Source organism: Taudactylus pleione, unplaced genomic scaffold, assembly GCF_031769625.1.
Source record: "Taudactylus pleione unplaced genomic scaffold, aTauple2 ptg000707l, whole genome shotgun sequence".
Classification (NCBI taxonomy): domain Eukaryota; kingdom Metazoa; phylum Chordata; class Amphibia; order Anura; family Myobatrachidae; genus Taudactylus; species Taudactylus pleione.
The window spans coordinates 16,865,232-16,892,841 of NW_028285109.1; the positions used below are offsets into that span (position 1 = coordinate 16,865,232).

Consider the following 27,610-nt stretch of genomic DNA (forward strand, 5'->3'; position numbering starts at 1 on the left):
TATGCGCCACTGTCGTAGCATTATCTAACTGAATCTTTGTGGCACTTAGGACATCCTATGACTTGAGTATTGAATACAGCTCTCAGTTCCAGCACAATTATTGAGAGCTTCTGGAGCCCAAAGACTTTGAAAGATGCACTGAAGAGACAGAACATCCCTCCCCTAGTGGGGTCTTCAGAATATCACTGAAAAATCCCCAACTTGAGATTCCTTTCACCCAGGTGTGTGTGGTGAAACAGAATCAGCAGCCCTGAAAGAGAAGTAGATGGGCTCCCATTATGGCAACTCCAGAGTGGGCATCCTGTCCGCCACACCTACTGTGTCTGGGAACTGGACACCTAGATGCCCAAGCCTGTTTTTTCTCTCTGGACCACCCACAAGGAGCTTCCGGGAAGATTGTCTTCTGGAAATTTAACTCCTAGCTCTCCCAGAGGAATGAAAGGAGCAAAACCTAGGGTACTAGGTCTGAGGGCATTGATTAGAAGAACCCTTTCCCCATGGCAAAACCGATATTTTTATTCAATACTGGACATAATAAAGAAGGACCAGGCAGAAACTTCAGAGTATTTTTAGACTCTGCATCTGTCAGGATAGTTAGCTCCTCCCTCCAGATCCCAGCACCAAGGGTTATCATCCATAGCCACAGACTCCCAGTGCCTATTGTAGAGCTGCCCATCTCACTTCACCACCTCCCCCACGGTGTTCCAGAGCCCTCATACGATATAGAAGAAATAAAATTTCACTCAAAGGATTGTAAACCTCTATAAAAGGATTTTTGAGCGTTATCACAAAACATAAATCAATAAAATTAAATTGTACCCTTGGCGATTTAACGTCGGCCTCCTCTTTCTCATTCTCACTGCTAGAGTCTGTGTCATCTTCTTCCTCTTTGAGTTTCACATTGACCGGAAGGTCTGAGGCCTCTGTTTTGTCACTATTCTCCATGGGTTCTTCCTTTACAGGGCTCTCCTCTACTGGTTTAGGATCATTGTGGTGAATAGTTCTAAACTGAATGTCTACAGAACGGCAATATTCTTCAAACCCACACAAATACCTAAAAGCAGAATAACATTGAATAATAGTTAGCTCACACTGGAAGGACAGAAATAGTGTAGCTTTAATACTCAGCATTTTATCATCAATGATTTGGAATTCAGCAATATAAATGAAGCCGCAGGGAGCACGCCAAGTTACCCCTCTTCACAAAATGCAGATTTTCTCCATAAGTACAAATTATCTAATGTGTACATCACATTCTTAACATGTAATAGACAGCAAGCCATTCAGACCTTCCTCTCCCGTAGAGTCCTAAGGAATCTTCACCTTAGACAGATGTTGCCTATATCAGATAAGTGCTGTTTTACATTGGTTTTTCGCATAGACATAACAGATGCAGATGCACTATGCAAACATTACTAATCAAAATTGAAATATAAATTACAATTAAATATCATAAGAGGTTGTTAGCATATATTTGGCCAAATATATGGGCCTGCCCACCACAATCCAAGCTCACCACTTGTAGGGCATGTACCTAACACTTTGGGGTTTACGTCTGGGGCACAAGGCACCCCCCAAACCAGCCCACTTTGTTTGTTTTTTATCTATATTCTTGTAACACTAAGTAGCTGCCTTCACACACCTGATCATCTGTAACACTCCACTGCTAATTTTCACCAGTTTGATGCCTTCGGGAGGTTTTTGGCTGGGCCCTGCGCCCCAGACAAGAACCTCAAAGTGTTAGGGACTTGGCACTGTCCAGGTCACCTCTTGTAGGGCCTCTAGTGTTGCATTTATACATTTCAAATGGTCAATAAGTCCCGATAAAATATTTTCATATGTATGCAAGCATAACCCCAAGTAATTACAACCACCGTCCTGCGTAGGTCTATGATTTTTCTTTTTTTAATTGCCTCTCCTCCATGATGTCTATAACTCAGTATTAACAATTTATTTTATTTTTTTCTACTTTTTAAAGTGAATAATGTGAGTTAAAGTATCTTAGTGCATTTATGTTTCAACTGTCTTCTGGTATATTTTGCTGTATTGTTAGGCCAAAGGACGAAAGGACTCAAGTCCAAGAGACATTTAACTTGCGTGGTACGCAGTGAATTTATTACAAGGACATGGAAATATTCTTGAAAGACACTTTATTAAATAACAGTTTTGCACCAAAGAATTGGAAGTTGCTACAGTGATGCCTACTATTGTTGGTGCATTTTGTAAACACAATGTGCAGTGTATTGCTTGCCACATGTGCTTGTTGCATTGTGGTTTTTATTCACTATTAAGACTACTTATGTGCATCAAATTTGCACTAAGGCACTCTAAGGCTCATTATTCACTTAATAAATCCATATTACAAGATGTTAGGTTTTTTTTTTTTTAAGCTTTAAACACCATGGAAATGAAATTCACGCCCAGAGGAAAGAAGGAACCAATGGGAAAGTCAATAACATACATAGAAAGGTGGTTTTTATGCCTACTTCTGGTACATATTTTGTATTCTCAAAATGGTACAAGAGATAGTGCTATTATCTCACCCAATATTACAGTAGCACCAACTACTATTATAGATATTGGTATCCATAATAATACAACTAATGCTGTGTATGTGCAATAAAAGCAGTGCTTTAAGGGCTTATTATTCGAGAACAACTGAATACTTACAGTCCCACCCTTGTATTTCAGCAAAACAGCAGACACCCCCACCACTGCATAAGTGCTCTAGGCTCACACCCCCTTCTAGCACCTTCACACCAGGTGTCTCAGGGTGACAAGAGATACAATCCACACAAGCTGTGCATGTTCACCTGTGGCACGGGTCCAGTGACTGGAAACCCTGTTTTAGTGAAAATATTAACCAGTAAAACCACAACTAAAGGGCACACTCCAAGATTTAGGACCAACCTTTCTTTTATAACTCACTCTCACCCAATGTTATAAGGCACTTACTTTTTGTATGCTGTTTTTACATTGTAGGATGCTGCAGAGTTCAAAATAGGAATGCCGAGGTCCATATAAATCTGTTTCCATACAGCGCCACTTTCAATCTAACAAACAGGAAATGGTTTAATCTTAATATCTTGACAATATATCCTGACCAATAGTAAGATTATTAGATATGTATAGGCCACAAACGTAGGATCTACTTACTTTGTCACAACCCCCCTGCTGATAAACGAGTCTAAACAGCTTGAAAAGATTCAGATCCTTGTAACCCAATACTGGTGGCTTGTTGATTGGTGTTCCTAATAAAGGAATATACATGATAGATGAGAATTCTATAGATCATTATCTGGAAATTAGATGTATGAACAGGTACATACTGGAATAAGATACTTAGAGGATGGCAGAAGTAAAAAATTAGAAAGCAAGCGAATATTACTTTCATTAGTAAATTGCAAAAAAGATATGAGCATGTAACCGCCAATGACCAAAGAAGTCATCTTATAGGACCAAAAACCTCCAAAAATAAGTTACATTACATGAAAAAGCTATAGGTAACATTCACAAGTACATATGTAAAAGCTTTAGGAGCTTATCAAAACTGGAGATATGAAATAACTGTATTAGGGAGGAAGCATTTTTCTGTTGCACACCAATCCTCCGGTTGGTAAGCTCATGGAAGCCTTTCAGGGCCTATTGGATGAAGACAATATCACACTACAATGCAAAGCTTTTACATATAGATCTGCAAACATTAAGAGATACCTCTTTGCATGGATTTAGTGGCCCTTTAAGTTGGCGATGGCTAGCTGGTTTTAATGTTCTGCCACTTTAACCTTAGAAACTTGTGTGGCAAAAGCAGTACATAGAATATATAGAAGATTGCATACACCAGAAAAGTCTAGTTATATGTGAATCAAATACAATTTTTGGCTATGGTATAACCTTAGCATTGTCATTGAGAGATGGCAGCTCGGAACATTTTCCCTTCTGTGGCTGGAAAAAAAAAAAGGAAGGAATATGATCTAGAATTTGCAGAGTTGCCTTCGAGTGACAGTTAAGTCTAATGAAAGAAGCTGGTAACTGCAAGAGGGATAGGCATCTTCCCAAAATAACGAGGCAAGTGAAAACTTAGGGCCCCCACACAGACCGACCAAACTTACAGAAGGAGTCACTGCCTTGGGGAGGCGAGCACCCCTGCGGCATGGGCCCTTGGTCGGGTCAGTGGGTGAGTGACAGCCTACAGTCTGAAGCCTGGAGGCAGCCGCTGCAAAAGTAGAAAAACCGAAATCAGGTTGATGAGAGGTACCCAACCCACAGCTTCATGAAACGCAAATCAGCAGGTTTGACAGGTTTACCTATAAGAAAATGAAGTCCTAATATTTTATTCATCAGGAATAATGTAGGGCTGCTATACTATCCCTTTAATCAGGGATACTTATGAATTACACAGGTTCTATGGCTGATTAAATCCAGGGGAAATGCAGCCACAGAACCTGTGTAATTCATAAGAGTCTCTGATTAAACGGATATATAGCAACTGTAGCCTAAATCCAATACGACTTTTTTGATGTTAGCAATGCACAAAAACATATATTGCAATCTTAACAGACTAAAATATATACAGATTAAAATATGTAATATATACACTTGCGCAGTTCAGAAATACAAGACCCACTTAGAATGATAGTTAGGTTAATTTGGTAATTTAAAGAAACAGATCTAAGATTCATAATGCTACAGCTTCAACTTGAACACTTTAATGAATTAGGCTATATTCATAGATGCCACAATGACTAGGGATGAATATCGATTTGCCACAGATAGGCGATAATTTTGCCATCAATGGCAGAGATCTGATGATTCTCCTGCATCGGTGGCTATCAGGCAGCAATGCTGTTTTTTTTTTATTTTCAGCTCCAGTGGAACGGAGCAAAGGCCGAAAAAGCCCCTTCCCTGATCAGCCCACTGCCTAATATTCCCCACAGCAGAGAAGACCATCAACCATGGGTGCAAACTATTGATGGGTTGCCGCAGATGATTAACCAACTGATGGTCACATCTAACCATGACACTAGTTGGAAATTGGGGCCTGATTCAGACCAGTTCGCTAGGATGCGTTCGCACGTAGCCGTCAGCAGCCTGAGTATGTAATCCCGCGATCACTAGCAAGACATTAGAAGGCCCACTATGACTTGCCGTGCGATCGCGGGGTGTATTTAGACACCCACCAGCCTGACACAAGACGCCCACTTTCCGTTCGTAACATAAGTCATGTCCAGGAAGTGTATTAAACAATCGGTAACATCGGACCCATACGCAGCACTTGTGGCTGACCATACCCTACCGCAAGTGCTACTGTGTGTAATTCAGCCATGTGCCGTGTATGCTGACGCTGCGTCTTAATTATGCACGCCGTTGAAACAGCGTTCAGACGCACAGACACGCCTGCATTCGCACCACCATCGTTACCATCGACCAACCCCTGTCACCACCCATAAACGGCTCTTCCTGTCACTCATTCTTTTGGAGCGTCTATGTACAGGGTGCGAACACTTCCCGATCGCATGGACTAGTTCGCGCATGCGCACTGTGTCTTATACGCATGCGCAGATTGCAAACATCGGCAGGGTACATGCGAACGCAGCCTAGCGAACGGATCTGAATCAGGCCCTGTATTCCAAGTATTCACTACCGTGTAACTAGTATAGTGTAACATGACAATTCGGCTTCTCAAAATTCAAGGCATGAATTTGTGTTCCTATTTATGTAGGTTTTATTTTCCACACTGTCCGGTATTGTGGTGCCTTACAAATCACTTTACATCTTAATATTTTTTTTTACAGCCTCTTAGCACAATGTTATCTACAGTTTGTTACATTCCCTGAACTAAATAGTTTTGCAGTCATGTTTAATGCTGAGACAGGAATAAAACAAATGTGATACTCTCCAAAGTGACTGTAGAAGCTAAACATATTGCTATTCATATTATAATACGTACTAAACAACTTGCACCATTTCTTACAGAGAAGGGGACATGCACCTCAAATGTATGGTAAAAAGTACAAAAACAAACAGTCATAACTGAGATTGTATAGAAACCCAACAATGTTCTATATCAGTGGTTCTCAAACTCGGTCCTCAGAACCCCACAGAGTTCACGTTTTGCAGGTCACCCAGCAGGTGCACAGGTGTAGTCATTAATCACTGACATATTTTAAAAGATCCAGAGATGGAGCTAATTATTTCACCTGTGATTCTGTGAGGGGACTTGGAAAACATGCACTGTTTGGGGGCCTGAGGACCGAGTTTGAGAACCAGTGTTCTATACATTTAAAAAAAGTTATAAGAAAATCAAAATAAGGAACCTATTTCTCTAGATTTTCCCCCTTGCATAAATTACTTTCAAACAAAATGCTCCAATATCTGCATCAATTAAAAAGGTTTAAATCTGAATTTTATTTCTGATTACTCAAAAGCAAACATGATAAACTGGACACTGAAAGAACATCTTTGCAATTTTAGATCAAAACACTGCTCTCGGTTACTTTTGAGAATATCCTCCAAAACCAATTTGAAGAGAAAGAAGAGGCAGCAATGTAGAACACAAAATGAACTTCTATCAACACAAACATTCCTGATCCTTTACTGAAAAACCCTTCCACGGAAAGCGCATGCCTGCTATTAATCCTGGTACTGCTTCATGAATAAATCAGCCCTCTCCAGCAAGGGAAGTGAGACACTGACACATCTGAAGGGCTGTATGAACAGAAGTGGGAAGTGAGACACTGACACATCTGAAGGGCTGTATGAACAGAAGTGCTGGGCATTGATAAGCAGAGGCGGTGTGTGTAGATCTGCTACAGACTCCTAATGCCAAAACATTCCAGGTTGTTAAAGAAACAAGATCAAAAGGACATTTCGAGGCAAGGTTTTCTGGGAAAACTCATTTCAGTACTAGTATGCCGTGATTAAATGCACGCTCTGTGGGACGAAGAGAGTAGTTAAAGTGGACTTGTTGCCTACACAGCGATGGCCACCATACGTTCGATTTAAAACAATAACCATGAGAAAGCAATGGATTACTGTATGTGCCTCTTGCCTAGGAAAGTCACTAATGAGCAGGGAATTATTATTGGTTCAGCCTTCAAAATGGCCGCCCACCCAGTGTATAGGTGATTGGTACATGTTAAAACCAGACTATACCGACTTGTATTTTCCATTCTAATTTTTCTAGCCTATGCAAAAAGACATGACCCCAAGAATATTATTTTCCTCATATTTCATGTCCTCCTAGTCATTGCAATTGCTTTGGCAGTCAAAATCTCTTCACATTCTTTCTTGATATTTGGGGGTATATATACTAAAGTGTGGGTTTATAAAAGTGGAGGTGTTGCCCATAGCAACCGATCAGATTCTAGCCATTATCTTCTAGAAGGTGCTAGATAAATAAGGAGAATATGATTGGTTGCTATGGGCAACATCTCCACTTCTATAAACCCGTACTTTGGGAAATCCACAACAAGGGGTATATTTACTAGTCTCCTTCATTACTATGTATACACAAAAAGCACCTATGAAAAAGGTCAGATGCTTTTGCACAATTGTTTAGGAATTGATATAGGCTATATAGTCTAAAGGCGAGTTACCACTACGGGCCGTATTCAATAAGCGGCGAAAACGGCCATCTTTCAACAAAAAAGGGCGATATTTTCGCCAATAAACAGGCAAAAACACAATTGACTAAAAAAAACTGGAGAAAAGTTTTCTCCATTCCAGACCAGGCGAAAAAAAATGCAAAATACCTATTTTTGGCTAAAAAAGTGGGGATTTCTTTCAGAACCCTTTGGACACCCCCCTAATGATAAATGACCCCCCAAACAATTCATAAGTTGCGTACTTTGGTGAAAAACGACCGGGCAAACTTTGGGTAAAAAAAAAAAAAGTTGCAAATGGTTTTAATGTATTGGGTCTGATTTTTCAGGGGACGGTTTGGATGTGTGAAGTATTTTAAACATCGCACCCAGTCGCAGCAGGCAGTTTTTTATGGTTTTTAAAATTGCGTTTGTACGATACGAAAATATACTTCCACCTAAATTGGGGGTACGTTAAAATTGGTGCAACAGTAATTTCCTGGAAAAAAAATTGCTTCCCATCATTTTCAAAATCTTTTTTCACCCAAAATTGCAAGGTCGTTTTTCACCAAAGAGCGCAACTTACGAAAAATGTTTTGGGTAATTTATCATTAGAGGGGGTGTCCAAAGGGTTCTGAAAGAAATCCCCACATTTTAAGCCAAACATAGGGATTTAGCATTTTCTTTTCAGCTTGGTCTGGGATGGAGAAAACTTCTCTAGTTTTATTTCACCAATTGCGTTTTCGCCTGTATTTTGGGGAAAATATCGCCGCTAATTGAATACGGCCCTACATAGTCAAAGAAACCGCACACAATACAAATGGATGGACCTGAATTTATTCCAACCCTGCAGCTAGAATATTGGATAGTACGCGATTACCATGCAAACGTAACTATATCAACAGCGGTTGATAAAGAGGTTAGTCTTGTACAGAGTTATTCAGCAGGTTTAGTGAATGTGAAGATGCGACTTCTGAGTATGTACATTTCAGATACACAAACTTTAGTATGTAACTTACTAAGAATGCAATGTGTTAAATAATAAACAAAAAGAAAAGGAAAGGAGTCCATGGTGACATAGGTAGTACTTGTGAAACTGAATTGCCAGCCACACCTTCATAATTAGCAGTTACAAATATCTGATGTATACTTACATTCAGTAATATGAGATCTGTGAAGCCTGAACAGTCTAACAAATTGCTCTGGAAGATCTTTATTATACAGTAACACAGGACAAGAGACCATTTTGTATACTATCTTTTTATATTGATCTTCATTTGTAAATATCTTCTATAAAATAGCCAAAGGCAGGTATTTTGTGGGCTAATCTAATATTAATATGCAGCCTATTAATGCACCACTGAGGTATGAGGCACAATGGAGGGGGATTTAATACATCACGAGTTGAATAGTGCTAGGAAGTTGGTCCCGGAGCTATACAATTCAGTGCGCTGTTTAGTCAGTCACTTAGGGCCGTATTCAATTAAGAGGCGAAAAGTCTGAATTCGTGAAAAAGTATCGCAGATGGCGTCATTTCGCTAGGCGGAAAGTTTCCGCCGTATTCAAAAAGCCTTTTCGCGTACAATGTAATCAGCGGAAAAGTTTCGCCTATGAATAGCAGGCGGAAAAAAAGTGCAGAATTGTAGTTTTGGGGTGCAAACTTCGAGAAACTCCCCCCCTGCACCCTTGGGACAGTCCCCCAAAGATAAACTGTGTAAAAAAAAATGTGAAAAAGACTTTAGAACATCTCACAAAAAGTATTTCATTTTGGGGGCAAAACAGTGCAAAGTTGGGGGACAAACTTAAACACTAGCAAAATAGACTTCAGGGGAGTCCCCAAGTAGGGGGCAGGTGTTTTTTTGATTGCATGTGCTTCACTTTAGCAACGTAAAAATATGCTAGCACCCATTTTTGCTGGGAATACTTATGCTATTCTTCATCACTTGTGTTAATGCGCTTATTGGCACCAATTGACACAACTTAAGTACCCCAAATACCGTCATTAGGACTAATCGAGGGCATCTATAGTGATCCCCAATGTTAGTGCATCTTTTGGGGGGTGTCAGGCTGAGCTCCCCGTTTTTGACAGGACTTTTCGCCTGTTTCAGTTTCGCTGGGTGCCGTTTTCGCCTCCTTTCTAATTGAATACGGTGAAAAGCGGGAGCGCGCCTGATACTTTTCTGAATATTGCTTTAGTCCACAATATAGCTACCTCCACTAGGTGATCAGCACACCGTAAAATAGCAATTTTGAATGAAACTTGAATGGTGAAAACTAGGTTTCCCAATTCTGATGGACACTCACGATTAATCATCCACACTTAGGAGATGTATCAAGCCTCGGTGAGAGATAATGTACCAACCAATCAGCTCCTAACTGCAACTTTACAGGCTGCGTTTGAAAAATTACAGTTAGGAGCTGTTTGGTTGGTACTTTATCTATCTCCATGGCTTGATACATTCCCCCCTCAGTCATTACTAGTCGTGTAAATTGCATTTTAACTGCAAGTCGATGAGATCTTTTGTTACCTATGGCTTTTTCTACTGGAGGTTGGCTATTGCTGTGGTAAACCAGAACCATAGCAATCGCATTACACTTGAGTGCACTTTACCTCTGTCTTCCATAAACCTGTAGAGCTGCTGCAGGAAGTTGTCCCTTTCCAGTGGGTCTGCCTCTTCTTCTGGCTGCAAGAAAAAAAGTACATTCAAAGCTGATTTTTCAGACACAATTACAGACAGGAAAGCAGTCACGCTTGGGAAAGTGTTTACTCTAGAAATTTGGTCTAAATCTGTACCAAAGCCATGAGCCAACAATGGAAGGTTTGGTCCTCAAGGCCTCTGATCAAAAACAAAATAATGTCCATGTTATTATCCCTAAGCTGTGACCTGCTGGTTGGGAAATCACTAGTATATAAATCCTGGCTCATAAGATGTACTGCTTGGAAAAAGCCCAATGAGTGGCATTTTGAAGTGGGCCCATTACATATATGAAGCTGATGCAGTCAATTTGTTGGTTAAACCAATTATTGAGACGGTCAATGCAATAGAAAGTAATTCCCACCGAGACATGCCTCAGGTACCACGGTATTAACAACAAGAATTAAGCATTATTAAAAAAACTGTATATAGTCTACAAAATGTCTGCCTCGACTCCGTTTAGGCAACAGGTCCCATCTAAAGGCCCCCATACATCAGCAATCTGAAAACCACAATTGAACAATTTGAAGATTAATTGCGTGATTTTAGGATTTCCCAATCGAGCAATCTGCGCCCATACACTACAGATTTTTTTCAGTGATTTGCAGATCGATTGCAGCAAACACAGATCTGGCAATCTTGAAAGGCCCATCATTTTGCTAGAAACGGTCTGTAAATCTGCTGATCATGTCCATACACTAGCAATTTACAGTCCCAATCGATCTGTGAAATCCAACATGTTGGACAATCTGATTAAACAATTCCAATCACTTTTTGGTTGCAATCTGTGAAGCCCATACATTGCAGATTTTTATACACAATCGATTGCAAATTGCACGATTGCTGCAATCCATCTCTGATGTATGGGGGCCTTAAGATGTGACCTTGAATTCTATAGTTTGTAAGGATTTTGGACTAAGTTGTTTACATGTGCGCTACATCACATGAGATTGTAATTGACACGAGTTATACTCTGCAAAACTTTTATGCTGTGACAGATGCAAGTGGGTGGGGCCTTTTTACTCTAAGTGCAGACAGCTGAGGTAAGCATCTTTACCCAATAATATACTTACACCGTGTTTTCTGCTATTGTATAGGCTATACAAGGATTTGATTTTTATAAAAATCTTTAATATATATATATTTTTTTTTTGTAGGTGATAAAATAGACATGAAAGCAGGATGTAATTTATGCACAGAAGAGAACAGCACAAACTATTTGCCATATTTTGCTTTAAACATGAACCTCTGTTGCACATGTTCATATTGCTAAGAAAGCATGATCTGTAAACAGGAGTGGAAAATCACTATGAATGTGCTTGTCGTCTCCTTTGTGTACAGAGTCGTATTGTGTATTCAATCATCCAGCATGCAATGTAGTACAAATACAAAAAGATTATAGCAGGTGTACATGAAAAATATCGAAACTGAATATATGGCATTATCTGGTCTGCCCACGGGTACAGTATGTGTTCTCTCCTCATTGTGCTGTATTAGCAGGGAAGAGACAGGCAGGCTAGTCATAAGTGTAGACATTAATTGGAAATGGCATACACAATAGGAAGTACAGCATGCAGGAAAAATGGCTGAGCACATCCAATCCCAACAGTCCGATCATTCATGCCTAGGTGCAGCGTGACACAGAGAATTCTTTAAAAAAAACAAAACACGTAGATCTGTGAAATTAAGGAGCCTCTATCCACACCGACCTGCTTAACATACAACCATATGTGATAACCCAAACCCCTGCCAGACGGCAAAGACACTGAACAGGACAGTGATGTATGAGCACATACATGGCAACTTCAGGAAAATGCTTGATATTCAAACATCCCTACATTAAACATGGCCTGTTCTAAATCTAAGTAGATATGAAACAATGGTTAACATACAATACCAACAAACAGAATTGCTTTGTCATTAAAGTGTGCAACTCTAAAGACTGGTGTAAAATAAATGACATCTTTGTATGAGAGAGAGCATAAGATCAGCTCTTTATGTAAACCTCATGCATGCAGGCCATGGAACCTCATGGCTACATAAAAAGCTCTGGATTCTGCTCTGCTGCCATCTAACTCCTGAAGACATGAAGAGGCAGAGATGAGGCTCGGCCTTCCCGTTTTCCTACACTGCAGTTCGACAAACTTCACGTACATGCAGGAATAAGCCAGGCACCCGGCCGTCTCAGGATCTGCAGGCTGAGGTCAGATCACACCTAACAATAAGAAAGCCCAGCTCAATTTTCCTCATCGCTGTATTAAATGATATGAGCAGGAAAATGCATGACAGATTACACTTATTGTCTGCCAGCATGCCCTGCCTCCACATGTCAGTCCTGCTCTGTACATGACAATCTCTGCTAGTGGCACACATGCAGCACTCCCCTTTCACATCAAGAAAAAAAAAAAAAACTGAATAGAGCTCACTTTCCAGCATATATTCCCATGCCTGGCTCTTCCAGCAGGGCTCTAACATCAGACAAAACTACATGTACACAGCCAATGATAATGCAAGAGCCCACGCACACTCTCCAACAGAAATAACATCACATAATGCTCACCTACCGACAGCTCTCCCTTTCAAAGAGGGAATTGCTCATGCATGTCCTAGCTGGCAGGCGGCGTCTGTGCTGCTTCTCAGACGGGCCTGCTGCTGCTGTAGGACTCCCTCGCCTGCCCAGGGTAACTAACTACACACTTGCTGCATTCCCTCCCGTATGGGAAAAATCAGACATTGCATGAAGAAAAGAAAGACAGCCCCGTTTCAAAGCATCTGGCAAAACCTCCCCTGGCAGCCGGCCAAGCCTCTGCTCAGCCTTCCTGTCTCCGCGGAGCATGCGTGCTCCATGCCCAGCACCACGTATCCATGGCAACACTCTAGGCAGCCCCAAGTAGGGGGAAGAGAGTGTCGTGTTTTCACACAGACAAAAAAAATTACCCTCAGCAGTGGTGTAGGGGGGTAGGGGGGGAAAGGAAAATGTTTTAGTACAACTAGACACAATGACCATACACTGCAGTGTGTGTCCCCAGCCTGCCTTACAGCCACAGCTAGTGCTTAGAGATGGGCCTAACACAATGACTACAATGGTCTGCTGGAGAAAGGAAAAGGAGTAATGTTACAGAGTCCCCCGCCCCCTTTTCTTTCATATATATGACTGGAAAGGATAGTGGAGAGCTGGGACAGTAGTGAACAGAAATGAGAGGTCATGTTAGGGAAGAAGGGTCAAGGAATCCTAAGGCCCTGGGGACAGAGACTCTTTCACTGCTACACTAGTTGTTACTATCCACCTGAGCTCAAACCAACACCAAGGGCTGTGTTTCCTGAGGAGCTAGACACAAAAGGGTTAAGCGCCTATATGTAGCTCATAAACAAGAGAGTCAGTCAGAAGTCTCCACAAGGGTCCCCTCCTCTCCACACGGAACTAACAATCCTTCAATGCCTCTTCAAACTGTTGAATTTCATGGTAATATACACATACACACGCAAACACACAATACATTTAAATGACAAACACATGGCATACCACAGCTACTAAGGCCACAACGGCATTGTGTAAAGCTGGCCACACACTAGACCAACTTTCATCCAACCAGCCAACTAGTTGATTGGTTGGAATGAAAATCTGGTAATGTATGGGAGTAACTGATGATCAGCAATTTGCTCCTAAATGCCAGAAAACAGATGAAAATGGTCGGTCAGACAAGTTTGTTAAATGTTTGATCTAAACAATTTGTTCAAACAACAGTTTTTAGTCAGTTTTCCGGCATTTGGGAGCAAATTTGCCGATTGTCATTTGCTTTCATACCTTACCAGATTTTCATTCCAACCAATCAACTAGTTGGATGGTTGGATGTAAGTTGGGCTAGTGTGTGGCCAGCTTAAGGCCACATACAATATAGTGACACAGGGGTCTATGTGCTAAGAATTGGAGAGAGATCAAGTAGATGGAGATAAAAGTACCAACCAATCAGCTCCTGTCACTTTACAGTCTGTGTTTGAAAAATGAGAGTTAGAAGCTGTTTGGTTGGTATCTTTCTCCAAGACTTAGTACATAGTCCCCATAATAAGGAGCCTACATCAGGGTTTTAAGGAATTACGCAGAGCTGCTGCTGTAAAATGTTCAACTGCAGTTATAAAGGTGACTAAAGAAAGTATCCAGTTCAACCTCCTGAAGGAAACAACATTTTCAATACAAACTATGTACCAATTTCCATAACTGACACAACCTAATTTTAATTGGTCTCGTTATGGTTTTTCAAAGTAGGACCAAATGTTGCATAGCAGTTAATCATCCTAAATTACTGCTATTGGCTGAGAAATTGTTCACTGTGAGTTTACAAGTTACACCTCAATTACATTAATAATTAATGCCAAGTCTGATTTAAGCAATAAAACTACATTTTCACGCAATAATAATTTCTTAATATAGTACTTTTTCATGACTACTATTCATCAGTCACCAAATAACAGGGATGGTCCTTAAGGTATTAGAGCAGGGATGAGGAACCCTTTTTCTACTGAGGGCCATTTTGATATATATATAACATTATTTGCGGGCTTGATACAGGCAACGCCCCTCCATGTGACATAACATGGGGTGGGGCCACAATCGCCGGTGATTACAGCAATGCCCAGAGCATCCTCTTTAAGGGCAGTGGTGTGACAGTCTGAAGCGTTCTAAGGACGCTCCAGGCGTCACTGCTGCATAGACTCTGGCTGCAGTGTGCCATTCTAGGCACCCTGCTAGCCAGATGAGGCTAGCAGAAAGAAGCTCTGAGGGCCTTATACAGCCCCAGGCCTGAGGTTCCCCATCCCTGTATTAGAGGATCAAATGTCATAACCATATTAAGTGAAACCATAGTGGTCATTGTAAAAGCAATATAGTACAGAATGGAGAGTGGCTCTGTCAGGCCACATGTCCACAAACAGGCACGGGAGTTCAGGTAGGAACAAGTCTGATAAAGAATCTTGGAAATGTTCAAAGACAAATTGAAAAAGGTAGATAAAAATTAAAACTTGAAATTTAAACAAAACAATTAAATTCTGCCTATAAAATTGTGGTATAACAAAGAAACTTGAAAAAGGTCACAGGAGTGCAGCAGACTATGCACGCCGGGGACAAGTGCTCCTTGTGAGGACATCCACAGCTCACAGAGGTCCCAGACAACAAATCCACCAGAGGTAATTACGCATGTTAAATGATCTGCTTTATATCATGAAATAACTTCTAATATGGCCATTACACCAATATGTTCAAATATATCCACAAGTTACATTTACTGACACTTAATTGGCACAGAAAATTTGCTGAAGTGGCTACATTTATTATATATATATTTATTATATTGCTGTAGTAGCAAAAAAATTTTTTTTTAGATACATGTTTTTTTTTTTTTACCGGATTTGTTTTAATAAACAAATGCTTTTCTAATTATATAAACACCAGCGCAGAATTACTATTTATTTTGTTTTATTAACAAAGCAACCAACCATAATACAGGTTTGGATACAATAGAGCAACTTCAAAATAACCAAAATTACTAACAAAATTGATTTTCTGGAGGAGAAAAACAAAACTATAATAATAAATACCAAATAACCAAAGGCACAATTTACTGTCTTATCAGTAAAGAACACTTTAAAACACTAACAAAGTTATTACATGTTAACCACTTTCTTTCAGAAATACGCTGCTGAAAGATAATTTGCCCCGCACCATCTCCCAGTGTATGCTGTGCCGCCGATAACTGCTGATCGGGCAGCCCGGCAGTACCCCTCACCCAGCGGCAGCAGAGAGGAGCAGCCACGGGGGAAATGTAAATGAACAGCCCTCAGCCGCCACCCCCCCCCCCTTTTTTCTAAAAAGTGGTGTAAAAGGAACAATTCTAACAGAAGCAATGTAAATGGCAATCGCTATAATCCTTTTAGTTTAATTCTCTCAAAGCATTATTTTACCTCTTTTTCAGCACTTAAGTGTTCCTTTCAATTAATTTTTTTATATTCCATGTTCGATGTGTTTGGGGAGCGTACATGCTGAGCACTTGGAAGCAGAGTCTTCAGGGATGTGCAACCTCCAACCCGATATGCTACTGCACATGTGCAGACTGCAGCCATCTTCTTTACTGTTTAGAAGTGCCACAGTAACTTGGCTCCCCGAGGTGTGACCTGTATTATCGGTTGCTAACCCCTGCTATCACTGCTGTATATATGTATACATATACACACACACACACACACACACACTGTGCAACACAGTTACCACTGTATTAATTCCTGCATGACCTGCTGTGACGCTGTTATCTGCTGTTTACCAATAAACCCAGCATCCTGCTAAAGGTCTCCCTGTGTGGCTTAACAGTCACCTACACATCCGCTGGCACCCTTTCGGGATCACTCCAAGGTGCCACCCAAATAGGCTATATCTTCAATCCAGGTTTACATGGTCACCTAAAGCAGAGGTGGACAAATTATATTTAAATTCAGGAGCAAGTCAATCAAATCTAGGGGTCAGCAGCATGGTCAAAGGAGCCAATGGAGAGGTTGGTCGGTGGCTATTTAAAAAAAAAAAAAGCTACCAACCCTGAGTTTTTAAACACATTGGCTACCTGGCTTCTGTGACTTGTCCAGCCCTGCCATATGGTCATCATAAAGTTCCAAAGGGATTAGGTAGTTTGGTATGGATAGAGAGTTGGATATCATAATAAAACACAATAGAATGAGGTCCTGAATTGTCCAGCGCACGTAACATGGGATTTAAAATCGGAATGCCTACTGTCAAAATATAGACAGCAGCATCCCGATGGTCGGTGTCCAGATATTGGTCGGGTAAGTATACCAACTCTCCCCGCTTCTTCACCTAACCCTCCCCAACCCGCACCCTAACCCCTCCCCAGTGGTGCCCAACCCGAAACCCCCCCAAACCTAACTCCACTATGCTGCCTAAACCTAACACCCCCCCCCCCCCCCCACGGGGATGTGCTCCAGGGATGCCGAGCTCTGATGGCCAGTGACAGAGAGGAGACCCTGAGCTCTGACAGGTCAGTCACTTCCAGCCTACGGTCATCATTGTGCAGAGACCCCCCTAACTCCAACTGTGTAACTATGTAACTATGTGCTACCCCCACCCCCCCTGTGCAAATATATCTGAAGATGATGGATGTTCATACACACTGAACCACCATAATCAGTCATCTGGCGTGTAGCGACCCCCTCCTCGCGGCCTCTGTCGCAAGTGTACGGACGGTCGGCAGACCGATTGTACATACAGCACGGTGGATATCTGCCATCTGCTGTGCAGCACAGCTGACACAATGTGTCTGTGAACATCCCTGGTACACAATGGCCAACGGGCACCCGATATATTGGCCGATCAATTGATTGACCAATATATCTGCCAGTAAGTACCCAGCATAACTGTGCGCAGCCCCCCTAATCCTGACTGTGTAAGAGTGTTTATCCTCCCTGACTGTGTAACTGTGTGCATTCCTTCCCTAGCCCAGACTGTGTAGGTGTGTGTATTCTCATTTACCCTGACTGTTAACTGTGTGCACCGCCCACCTTACCCCAGCACTGCCTGTCCCTAACCTCCTCCTGGCCCCCAATACTGACCCAGCTATCTACCCTTACCCCCTCCCTACCCTTAGTACTGCCTGCCCTAACCTCTTGCTTGCCCCCAGCATTGTCGCAACTGATGTCTGCACTTACCCCTTCCTATCCCCAGTTCTGCCTGCCCTCTAATGCCAATTCTACCCAAACTTCTTCCTGCATTAACCCCCAGCTCTACCCCAACTGCTGCTTGCCCTTAACCCACTCTATTCCAACTGCTATCTGACCCTATCACTGTCCCATCTGCTGCTTGCCCTCGCCCCCCATAATATGTGATCGGACGCAAAAACAGTGGAGGACCCCAAATGTTTTTAAAGTGAGGGGTCCCCGGGACCCACAATTTTTTTCACTTAACGCGATCACTGTAAATCCAAAGAGTTTCAGCCCAAGCTCAACAACAAGTTCCAAAGATTTGAAGAGAGTTATAACCTATCACATTCCTCTCATTGCCTACTGACACACTGATGACTTAAAATGCATCCTGTGCACAAACCAAAAATCAGTTCCTTTGATTAGAGGCAGGGGGGGTGAGTTGCCACTGCAATCGTATACAGGTGATGGTGAACTCGCCCTCTTTGTGGCCTGATTTTATTGGGCTGTCAACAAAAATCTACAAGTACTGTACTCTAAGTCGCACATAATTGAACTGATCCCCAAACTGTGAATACAGGTCATGATGTGCCTCAATGGTAGCAACGGCCGCTAGTGAATGAATTGGATGCATTTCTATGAACAGTTTGTGCCACAGGATGCCTGACTAGGAAACTACAGTGAAGAAATCAGTGCCAGAGGTATCCTCTAATATACAGCCAGCTCTCTAACCATTCCTCGGACTTTATTATAAAACATCCATCCTTCTAGTTAACCACTTTGACGCCACTGGTTTTCTTGACCCAGTTCTGAGCCTATTTTGCTCTTGTTGCATTCCAATATTAGTATCGGTATTTTTTTTTTATTGCATTCATGAATTATACCTTGCTTTTTCAGAAGACAGACTATTCTGAAAAACAAACAAACAAAAAAACTGCTTTCTCATTATAACACCGCCAATAAAAATTATGAGAAATCTATTTGGTGTACTTCCTTCGGCATAAATCTACATTTCCAGAACACCAAAAAAACAGACTCTACACACAGATTTTTGTATAAAACATGCACACGAAAAATTATGCTTTTTTTTTTTATTTGATAGTTTTTGCCATCTTGGATTAAATCCTTGCAATGTGCAGGAATAGTACAGTAGTCTAATGAGGCAAACTATTTTTAAAGCTTACCCTATAAACAAGATGACCCCGGTTTTTATTTTACACAAGTTGGGTAAGATATGGGCATCAGAACCTATATCCCCATCTCTGGAAACTTTAGAGGTCAATTCAATTAGGTGCGATTTGCGGTTATTGTATTCCAAAATGGAATGAACCCCTCTAGACCATCAGTTTCTCTTAGAACGCATAGAGTTGCACATAGAAACTAGAAATGTATCAGATTTACAGGGTACAGTATATGGCAAATATATGCTCATCCCTGCATCACAGCACATCATGCCTGCGAGTCGCATGTAATTGAAAGGACTCCCTAATATATTCTATTGTGTTGGGTGATCACCAGCCTAACTACTAAGGTGCCACATCACTTGAAATGGTATGCTATGCGCCAGCAGTAATTACTAGTGGGCTTATCATAAGGAAGTTTTTCCACTTACTTTACAGTCCTAAAGTGCTGAAGACAAGTGGATTTGGCTTCAGCACTTTTGGTGTACATGCTAAAGACAGGTCAGACTCATCCTTAGCACTCAAAAGGGTTATTAGGCCATTAAAATATATACCTATATTATAGCAGTAGGTAACTTTTTAAAGTGCAGCAGTAAACAAAAAAAAACAAAAAAACCTATGTGACCTATGTCATACTAAACTGAAGTGAAGTGTGCTACAAGTTTTAGTTCGGGGGGAATCTCCCTGCCACAAATGTACATAAGACAGGTTGTTACACCTCCCACCAAACCTGCAGATCTACCATCACAAAGATACAGCAAAAAAAGGTAAATACAGCATTATTGTTTAGTATTCTGTGTATACCTAAACATATAAATACAAACCTCCGCTTCCTCCCCTTCATCTTTATTCTGTTCCCCTTCACTAATATCTGCATCACCATCTTCTTCATCACTGCTGGAAGACACCAGGAATTCACTTATGTCCATTTTCCAGCTACTGGGGACCGTCCGTGACTTGAGGAAAGGTATGGCTTCCTTCACACCTGGTGGCAAACAAAAGGGGTTCTTTTTTTGTTTTGTTTTACCTATTTACAGTAATAAGACCAGAAATGAAGCAACAGGAGGATGAAAAGCCTCTGTTCAAAATTATGATAAACTGAATTACACATTTGTTATCAGAAGGGCAATTGACTCTAAAGGGGGACAATAATGGACAGGGTAGTTGCCCTGTGGTGGAAATCAGGTAGGCATCAAAGCAGGAACCACTCGGCTAACTAGGGATCACTGTTAGGTAACCTTGACCTAAGCCACAGATCACATGATCTTATATTAATCAGCAATTTCCTGCGCTGTGAAAGTAGATGGAGTATCAACAGAAAAGCTACAGAGGTAGCACACATATACAAATGGTAAACACTGAGCTGTGTGGATGCCATTTATCAACATCTAGTGGGGAAGTTATTGGGTGGCCATCAATGCATGCAACACACAGTTTACAGGACTACGACAAAGCATACAGGGAGTGGAAAACAGATCTTAACTTTTTTACCTTACAATATTTTATTATTATTATTATTATTATTATTATTAAGGGTAACCCTATATAGTTGCAAGTGTCTGGTGCATCTCACTGCAGAAATAACACTTCTGGATAATACGCACACTGTACTGCCAGGGGTGTTTTAAGCCTCAGTGCAGACCCCTCCTCTCTGGCAGCTTTGTGCCTGAGTCTACTGCGCATGCACAGGTCTCCAGGAACATGGTTCCCGCGCTATGTTCCTGGAGACATCTCTAGTGTCCATGGGCAAATCACCGGAGAAATGGTTGGCGCTGCATTTTCCTGGTGATTTCAATCTTCAGAACCACCCGACACGGGACCCTGGAGAGGTAAGTATACTAATTATATGGGTTCAGGGTGTGCGGTGTGGGCCCTGCACCCATTAAAAATACATCAGTGGCCTCATCATAATGCTTATACGAACAATAGCTACGTATGAACTACTTTATGCTACTTATAACACATATCTCACAGGGCAGTTCACTATCTAAGCTCAGATTGAAGAAACATTATTATAACGGTGCATACAAAGAAAAGAATATGATAAAAGAAAACAGTGACTAGGACTAAGCATCTTTAGTAAAAAGATGGAGACTGATACAGCAAGCATTCTTTGTGGCATAGAGGAAAGAAATACAACTTGAAAATGAAATAAAATATATGTCAAGTTCAGTCAGACAAGTATTTAAAAACAATAAAAGGGATTCATGTGTCTTAATAAGTATCATAGTTTAAAATGCAGCATGCATGTGTCACTGAACGATGCCTGCAGTCTTAGCTAAAAATAAACCCAATGACCAATGAGTCTTTCCACTAGCGCAATTATATTCCACCCACCATCATTTAATGGTGATTATTACAATGGGGAAATGGGCAGGGGATAGACATTTACAATATAAATCCATCCCTATAAATGCATTCAGCCCTCATATAAAGACAGTCCGAAATGCTATCAAGATGGGCAGAGTTATTCATTTACCTGGCTTTGCTGGGCACTCAGACTTCAGAGCATTTATGTCAAGTTCTTCAACATCTTTCCTTGCAATTGAATGGCTAGTTTAAGGGGGAAACAAAAGACAGATTTTCAGTGAAATATAGGATAAAAGAAAAAGACATACTTTTGTTAAATAATTCTATCCTTGAGATGCTCACAATAGAGATATTTAAAATTCTACAGGGGAGATTCAATTCACTCGCGGTAACGTAGCTCCCAGGCCCCAGTGCCCGGGAGGTATACAACTACTTCCAGCGACGGTCACTTTTTCCCGTGACAATACCCGGGATTAGCCATGTTAAGTTGCATCTCCCGGGCTAAGTGCCGGGGCGTGAGGCAGCTGTAAGGTTGCTACTAGCCCCGAAGCCCTACTTAATGTGGATTTCCTCCTGAGGTGCGAGCAGAAGCCTCGGGGCTAGTCGCGGTAAGGAATCAAATAGTTCCCCGGCACTTAGTCTGGGAGCGAAATTCCAGCAAATTAATTAAATTACACCCTAAGAGTCTATGGACAATGTACTTAAGAATTAATCATTCCGAGTACAGGTTTTCAAAAGCTATTTATCAATGCAATGGAGACTTCTTTACTTTTATAATCTGACCACATGGTGGCTCTGTTCCATCGACAATAACACCTAATTGTTGCCATCAACTTACCTCAGGAGCACAAATAATGTGACAGCTACATCCTACATTAATACATATACCCGCAAATAGGCTATTTAACAGATTTTTTTTTTTTTTTTTTTTTAGATTCTACTCGAAAAAAACCACCTTGTTAACTGCAGCCTGCGGCTAATTGAATTCCCCCCATAGTATTGCACTAGACATCTAGATGTGATGAACAAGTATGTTAAAGGTACTCTTGGAGATGAGACTAAGCTAAACAGTTTCAGGATTACTGATTAGTATGGGTATTTTACAAAAAAAAAAAAAAAAATCTACTTTACATACAAAAAAAAAAAAAAAAAAAAAGAGTAAAAGTAAGAACAAGTTCAGTATTTAAAAAAATATATTTATGATTTTTTTTCTTATCAAATGGATATATTTATATTAAAGGCTATTCCACTGAGTCTAGTTCAATACTGGTTTCATGGGCATATGAAATGGCAGTGGGAGCCAAATGTTTTAGCCTTGTGCTAACACCCTCTACAACTGCAGAAAGATGCTTCTGTTATACGGATTTGTAATAAAAAAAAAGAAACTAAAAGGGATCAATTTAGTAAGAATCTAAAAATCTACAAAAAAAATCATTCAAAGTTTACAGCAGTGTACAGTAGATTAGTCAGGCTATTGCGCATGAATAGATTACTCATAATTGATAACTTTATAAATTCTTGTCAGTGTGAAATAAAACAAGTGGCCTAGTAGAAGCTGTAAAACATTGTCAATTATGTATGCAAGGATAATGCAAATCTAAAAATTCTATAGACGTTTTATACACACAGTCACGTGAAAACAAAAAACATACGCCATCCTCCGTGCGCTACAAGTCGCGCCACACAACGTGGGAGCTCCATGTGACTTGGTAGCACTGAGCGTCTTTTGTGCGCCTTTATACCTTCAAATGTGTCTTATTCGCACAGCAATGCGAATAAATAGCACAAGCAGATTCTGCTTATTATAATGATATGCATCATGCCTATGTTCTGTAAGAGAGTGTGGGTCTATCTTCATACAAAACGCTACATTACAGAGTTACAGCCGCTGACACTGTAACATAGCGTTTCGCATGAAGATACATCCGCACTCGCTCACAGAACATAGGCATGCTGCATATCATTTTAATCAGAAGCTGCTCGTGCTATCTATTCGCATTGCTGTGCTAATAAGACGCATTTGGAGGTAAAAAGGCGCACAAAAGACGCTCGGCGCTACTGAGTCACGCCACAGCATGGCGCGACTAGAAGGGCTGTTTAACGCGCAAGGAGGCTGAATGTATGAGGATCCATCTGTACGTATCTACAGGATATAAATCTAGTCTCATGTGACAAACCATCTTTTTCACAGTCATTCATTATTCAATATAATAAAAAAATTCAACCAAAGAAACTATATGTAACAAAAACATTTACTGCATCCATATCAGGTCAGAAAGTAATACAGTGAGTTTGGAAAGTCCCTCCGCAGTGACTGTGAACTAAGTGTGTGTCAGACAGTGGCAGCTCCAGAGGTGGGGCTACGGCGCAGACCAAAATTCAAATAGGGCAGCCACACCAACTGCCACCCCAAACACTGACAAGTATCACTGGCCGGGACTCACTGGTAGTTGGTGTGGCTTCCCAATTTGAATTTTGGACTGTAACTGTGATTTTCCGAATTCCCTGTATAAGCCAGGTGCACGTCATTATTTGATCAGCAGAAGTGTTACCACCCTCTATATAAAAGCAGAACTTGTGCCAGTATTGCTTGGAACATTCATGTCAAGAGGACAAGACCTCAGCATCAGGGAAATTCTACTGGTCATCCTGGAGAGGGTTATGAGGCCATTTGAAACACAATTCCATCATACTAAACTGAGAGACATTAAGACATTAATCACAAATGTAGAACCCCAAAAACAAATTTCAATTCTTCCCAGCAGTGGGCATTCTGGCAAATCCACTGACAGAATACACTGCATGATTGTGCTAAGAAATCGCTAACAACCAAACCAACCAATGCAACTTTGAACACAATGAATATCAAGCTTCATAACATCAGAAGCAGAGCCAACAATGGCTTTTCCTGATGGTAGCATGGCTTTCATGGGAACTTAGCCAGGAGAAAGGCAGCTCTATGTAAAATCGTTTTATGTGTTATTTGTCACATAAGATCTTATGACTTGGTGATTGAATTTTGGGTTAAGTAAAAAAAAAAATATATATATAATAAAAAAAAAAAAAATACACACATATATACACACACACAGCGAGTAAAATAAGTATTGAACACATCAACATTTTTATCAGTAAATATATTTGTAATGGGGCTATTGTAATGAAATTTTCACCAAATTTAGGCAACAACCCATGCAATCCACACATGCAAAGAAATCAAACCATAGATGTCCATAAATTAATTTCTGTGTAATAATGTGAAAAAAGTATTGAACACGCTTACTGAAATTTATTACTTCGTACAAAAGCCTTTGTTGGTATGGAGAAATTAGTCGCATGCATTGCTCAGGTGTGATTTTGGACCATTCTTCCACACAAACAGTCGTCAAATCTTGAAGGTTCCTTGGGCCTCTTCTATGAACTGTGATCTTTAGTTCTTTCCATAGATTTTCAATTGGATTCAAGTCAGATGATTGGCTGGGATTATTGTCTTGCTGAAATGTCCACCCTCGTTTCATCTTTGGCATCCTGGTAGATGGCAGCAGATTTTTTATCAAGAATGTCTCGGTACATTTTTCCATTCATCCTTCTTTCAATAACATGAAGAATGCCAGTACCGTATGCTGAAAAACTGCCCCACACCATGATGTTCCCACCTCCAAACATCACTGTTGGTATGGTGTTTTTGGGGGTGATGTGCAGTACCATTTCTCCTCCAAACATGGTGTGTAGTATGGCATCCAAAGAGTTAAATTTTGGTCTCATTTGACCAGACTATATTCTACCAGTATTTCACAGGCTTGTCCAAATGTTGTGCAGCAAACTTTCAACGAGCTTCAACATGCTTTTTCTTCAGCAATGAAGTCTTGAGTGGTGAGCGAGCATACAGGCCATGGCGGTTGAGTGCATTACTTATTGTTTTCTTTAAAACAATTGTACCTGCTAATTCCAGGTCTTTCTGAAGTTCTCCACAAGTGGTCCTTGGCTCTTGGACAACTCTTCTGATAATTCTTTCTCCTCAGAAATCTTGCGAGGAGCACCTGGTCGTGGCCGGTTTATGGTGAAATTATGTTCTTTCCACTTCCGGATTATGGCCCCAACAGTGCTCACTGGAACATTCAGAAGTTTAGAAGTCCTTCTGTAACCAATGGCATCAGTATGTTTTGCAACAATAATGTTACAAAGGCCTTGAAGAGCTCTTTGCTTTTACCCATCGTGAGATGTTTCTTGTGCGACACCTTGGTAATGAGACACCTTTTTATAGGCCATCAGTTGGAACTGAACCAGCCTTGCAATGACAAGGGGCAGGACTGCTTTCTAATTACTGATAGCTTTCAGCTGGTGTCTTGGCTTTCCATGCCTTTTTGCACCTCCCTTTCTTCAGGTGTTCAATACTTTTTCCCTGTGTCATTTCACATAACTTAATTTATGAAAATCTATGGTTTGATTTCTTTGCATGTGTGGATTGCATGGGTTGTTTCTGAAAGTTGGCTTTAAACATTAACGGTAAAAACTACTCACAATTTTGCATCTACAAAGGATCGAACCAAACACTGGTCTTTTTTCACTGCAGCATCATCACTGCAACTAGGGGACACAATCTAATATGAGAGAGGAAATGAAAAAATACATTAACAGCATTATTATTCAGGACATGATGTTTTAAAGCAAGCTTAGTAACCTAGGATTAAAATAAAATGGTTGAAATATATTTATAGCTATTAAACAAGTACATGTAAATGGCTGACAATGATGGCTGACAGGTGGTCCTCAGTCTATCACACCTCCACCTGAAAACCCCAGCTATGTCATGTATATTCCTCCCCACACTCCCCCCCCCTTACTCAATCAACAATCCTTACTCGCTGCTTTGGACATTGGGTTTCAGCTTATTGAGTAAAGGCTGGGGTCTTGATGGCAGAGAATGAAACTGGACTTGATCTTACTCTGTGCGCAAAGAAGACCACTAAGCATCACATGACCACACAATGCAGGCGGTCACACTGCATCACCCATCCTTTGGTCACGGGACAGTACTTCTTTAAAGAAAGGTAAGGGAATTTCTGGGTGCTACATTATTACAGCACAATATATATTTATCAAAATGTGGGACACACTTTCCAGACATAACATAAAAACCCCCCCGCATGCATTAGCAGTCTAAACTAAAATGTATGGCATTTATATAACCAATAGAAAATTCCACAAATGGGCTCATTTATATTTGGTGCCAAGATCTACACTTATTTGGGAACAATGCAAGATCAAAAACACAATTTGCTTTTAGACTCAAAACATTATTTCTGCAAATCTATTAATAGGAAAGTAAAAAAAAAAGAAAAGAAAAGGGATTGTGCTCATATTAAATACTCTTTTATCCTTGGGGGGCACAGTAGACACTGGTGTATAGAGAGGCTCAAGCAGGAGACTGGACTCAAAACTGCTCCTTTTGGATCATTTTAAACTCAATTTGTGGAAATTGTACTATCATCAGTGTTATTTTTTTATGTGATAAACCCTGAAATATTTTATTTCTATCTGGAAGGTATCCAGCACTCATCTGTATGGTTGGCTATCTCAGAGACATACTGGCTTCTGCAGATATATCTGTAGACATCGAGTGATCTGCAGTTTTGACTGTACAAACTGGTATTTACACAAGAGTACACATTTGGATCCATACCTAAACCGTATCTAGCATCTTGATTGCTATATGCCTTTTTAAAATGTGTTTTTCTGTATGTTTGTCTAACCTGTGAGTGAGATTTAAAATGAAAAAAAGGTTTAACTAATTTAAGAGTGCCCCAGAAATTAGAGTTTCCTTCTCCTTACAAAAGATTATGGAATTTACTACTCTTGGGTGCACCATTTGCTTTACCTTGCTCGAGGATTATATACCCAATAACATAATACAATACATATCCATTTACACAGATTATTTGATATATACCACTGTTTAGTGGAAACTAGTGTGCCTTTTCTATCCCTTACCTCTATAGGTATCATAGTGAACCAGAAAGTAATATATTGGATACCTGCGCACTGGACTTGTATTGTAAAACTCTAGTTGTTTGGGAGTGCTGCTGGTAAAGAAAGAGTTTGCCTTTCCTCTCGTGATAATTATATAAAGAACAGGAAGTACTTT

General features: G+C 40.6%; 1 protein-coding gene across 3 annotated transcripts in view; it reads right to left on the reverse strand.

Moving 5' to 3' along the window:
* The window catches only part of ARID4A (AT-rich interaction domain 4A), a 112,353-nt gene that overhangs the window by 51,383 nt on the left and 33,360 nt on the right, over positions 1 to 27,610 (reverse strand). For all 3 annotated transcript variants that reach the window (XM_088456592.1, XM_088456593.1, XM_088456591.1), the window contains exons 9-15: positions 25,987 to 26,066; positions 21,635 to 21,708; positions 19,980 to 20,140; positions 10,195 to 10,267; positions 3,157 to 3,251; positions 2,956 to 3,053; positions 820 to 1,054 (exon numbers count right to left, since the gene is read on the reverse strand). In XM_088456592.1, the coding sequence (XP_088312718.1) occupies positions 820 to 1,054; positions 2,956 to 3,053; positions 3,157 to 3,251; positions 10,195 to 10,267; positions 19,980 to 20,140; positions 21,635 to 21,708; positions 25,987 to 26,066 (816 nt within the window). The remainder of the gene's footprint in view (positions 1 to 819; positions 1,055 to 2,955; positions 3,054 to 3,156; positions 3,252 to 10,194; positions 10,268 to 19,979; positions 20,141 to 21,634; positions 21,709 to 25,986; positions 26,067 to 27,610) is intronic.